The sequence below is a fragment of the Austrofundulus limnaeus genome, unplaced genomic scaffold (genome assembly GCF_001266775.1).
Source record: "Austrofundulus limnaeus strain Quisiro unplaced genomic scaffold, Austrofundulus_limnaeus-1.0 Scaffold1304, whole genome shotgun sequence".
Taxonomy (NCBI): domain Eukaryota; kingdom Metazoa; phylum Chordata; class Actinopteri; order Cyprinodontiformes; family Rivulidae; genus Austrofundulus; species Austrofundulus limnaeus.
The window spans coordinates 23,081-25,711 of record NW_013953706.1 but is presented as its reverse complement, the minus strand read 5'-3'; the positions used below and the strand labels follow the sequence as shown (position 1 = coordinate 25,711).

The 2,631-nt window shown below is 42.8% G+C and overlaps 1 protein-coding gene across 1 annotated transcript in view; it reads right to left on the bottom strand.

Annotated features, from left to right (window-relative positions):
- The window catches only part of donson (DNA replication fork stabilization factor DONSON), a gene marked incomplete at its 5' end in the record, with an annotated part of 30,795 nt that overhangs the window by 20,644 nt on the left and 7,520 nt on the right, over positions 1–2,631 (bottom strand). The window contains 5 exon segments of the mRNA XM_014031709.1: positions 371–569; positions 649–765; positions 842–932; positions 1,000–1,102; positions 1,173–1,248. Of these exon segments, the coding sequence (XP_013887163.1) occupies positions 371–569; positions 649–765; positions 842–932; positions 1,000–1,102; positions 1,173–1,248 (586 nt within the window).

Sequence of the window (2,631 nt, the reverse complement as noted above, 5' to 3'; positions counted from 1 at the left end):
GTTTGTGTTATATAATCTATACATGTTGTGTAGTTGTAGTTGTTTGTGTTATATAATTTCTGCATGTTGTGTAGTTGTTTGTGTTATATAATCTATACATGTTGTGTAGTTGTAGTTGTTTGTGTTATATAATTTCTGCATGTTGTGTAGTTGTTTGTGTTATATAATCTATACATGTTGTGTAGTTGTAGTTGTTTGTGTTATATAATTTCTGCATGTTTTGTAGTTGTTTGTGTTATATAATCTATACATGTTGTGTAGTTGTAGTTGTTTGTGTTATACAATCTCTGCATGTTGTGCAGTTGTTTGTGTTATATATTCTCTGCATGTTGTGTAGTTGTTTCTGCTGATTGTGATGTGTTAGTCGTACCTTCAGTGTGTTCATGGTGGCCCCTCTGAAGGCAGTGGGAGCCAGCAGTGTTGGTGGTAAACCAGTCTGGGAGCCTGCAGCAGCCACCAGGCTCTTGCAGCTGATGAGGAAGTTGACCAGGTTGAAGGTGTGTGCTCCCTCCACACACACCACAGACTCTGGTTTGTGGTCCACAGACGTGGTCTGAGCCTCCTTCTGCCTGACAAACYCAGTCAAGGATCTTTAAATCGTTGTGTTTCTGTGTTCTGACAGAATGAAGTGGGATTAGATTAGGATACAGCTGTATGCTGATGCCGTCTGGTTTCCTGATTTTGTCCTGAAGTCCCATCTCCTTCAGCCACGAGAAGCTGTCCCCTTTATCTCCACTGTCCTCCTCGTCTTCCTCATCACACCATCTACATKTAAACATGTCACCTGTGAGAAGCTTAAAGCAGCACATTCAGACACGTGGCAGCCAAATAAAAAGCTTACGTTGTTTCTTCCTCCTCCTCCTGTTCTTCAGCTCCCAGCTGCTCCCTGCTCTTCCTGCGACTCTCCAGCAGAGGGAGGCAGAACTCCACACCTGCACACGAGCAGAGCCAGTGAAGACAACAACACGTGTTTGGAATGAGACCACTCAGAAGCCTTACCCTCAGTCCTCATGGCCTCTCTGAGACCTCGAGTTGTGGGAGAAACTAACGCCGTGATGTGACCCGACCCGCCCAGACCCGCTGCCCTGAACAGCACTGTGAACTGAAGCACAGCTAAAGTTCAGCTGACAGGAGGAGTGACTGTGAGGTGTTCAGGTAAACATCAGCCGTACCTGATAGGAGCAGATGTAGAAGTACGGACACAGGCCTGACTTTAGGAGGCTGAAGAGAGACGACAGACTGACCGACCTGAGAGGAAACAGTTTAACAGCTGTCACATGTCAGCTTTAACACGCTTCGACCACAGCTTGTGACACGTGTGACAAATCRTTAACACCTAATAAACTGTAAATGTTTATTATCATTTTCACTTAAAGGAGACCAATTATGGGTCCTAGAAATGTTTATGGTATGTCTGTGGGCTATCCAGACCATGTTCATTCAATTTAATGCWCAAAATAATTCTCAGATAATAAAATTTCCCATTTTCTAGTTCTGCCTGCTCTGACTTCTGTTCAGAAGAGCTGTTTATGTTAATGAGCTCTGTTGGTAACGCCCTCCAAAAATCTGTTGACTCCGCCCTCCAACGCCAGCGTTTACATTAGCATGGCTAATAATAGCAGAAGCTCCGTTGTACAACCCTATGAGACCCAGAGGCAGAGTCGTGGTCAGCTTCTTTTTTTCCTCCCCCTCCTCTGCTCTGCGCTCACTCTGCATGCTGTTACCAGAGCAGGGAGCAGCAGCGGTCAAAATACCTCAGAAACTCAAACAAATAGGCTTTAACAAGGCTTTAATAAGCTAAACAATAGAGGGACATGAGAAAACGTGTTCATAACGAATGAAAATAAATAATTAAATTGTATCCGTGCCGGTCTCGAACCCTGGTCTCCCACTCTCTGGTCCAACACTCTACCCATTGCCCTATTGGAGGCTTGTTGTGATATAAGCTGCACATTACACAACAACAACCTTGACGGCTTTTTATACTGAGGAGGAGGAGCCTCACCCGGGGGTTGCTAGGTAAGGGGCTGAACACAGGTTCTGGTGGGTTGTCGTACGGCTTGTGACATCACAAAATGATGGAAGTATAAAACTTGTCATTATTTTCATTAATAATTCATTTACTTACAGTAAATATGCTCCTGGGTGCATTTTTTTGGTCTTAAGAAGCACATACCCAAAGTTGAGTAAAAAAAACTTTAAAAAGTGAATTTTACATAATACGTCCCCTTTAAACACATCGTCACTTTGTCACTGATGCAATGCATCCTGGGTATGATGATGATGATGATGGAGGTTGCTGTTGAGACAAAGGCTAAAAGGTTTCTATGTGATTCTGCACCATGTATGAGCTGAAACAATCGAACGTGATGTTTAGTAAATTAGCTCGGGAGCCAACAGTAAAGCCAACAGGCTAAAGCTGAGGTTCTCCTTCCATGCAGCAGCGCTGTTGTCTCCATCATCATTTTCAGTTTCAGACATTTTTTGATTCTCCTCTATCAACGAGCTCTGGTTTGTCATTTAAAACCAGAGCTTTATAGTAACAAAGTACATTTACTTTGTTACAGTACTTAAGTAATTTTTTGAGGATTTGTAATTTTACCAAGTATTTTTAAATCGTTACTTTTCTTT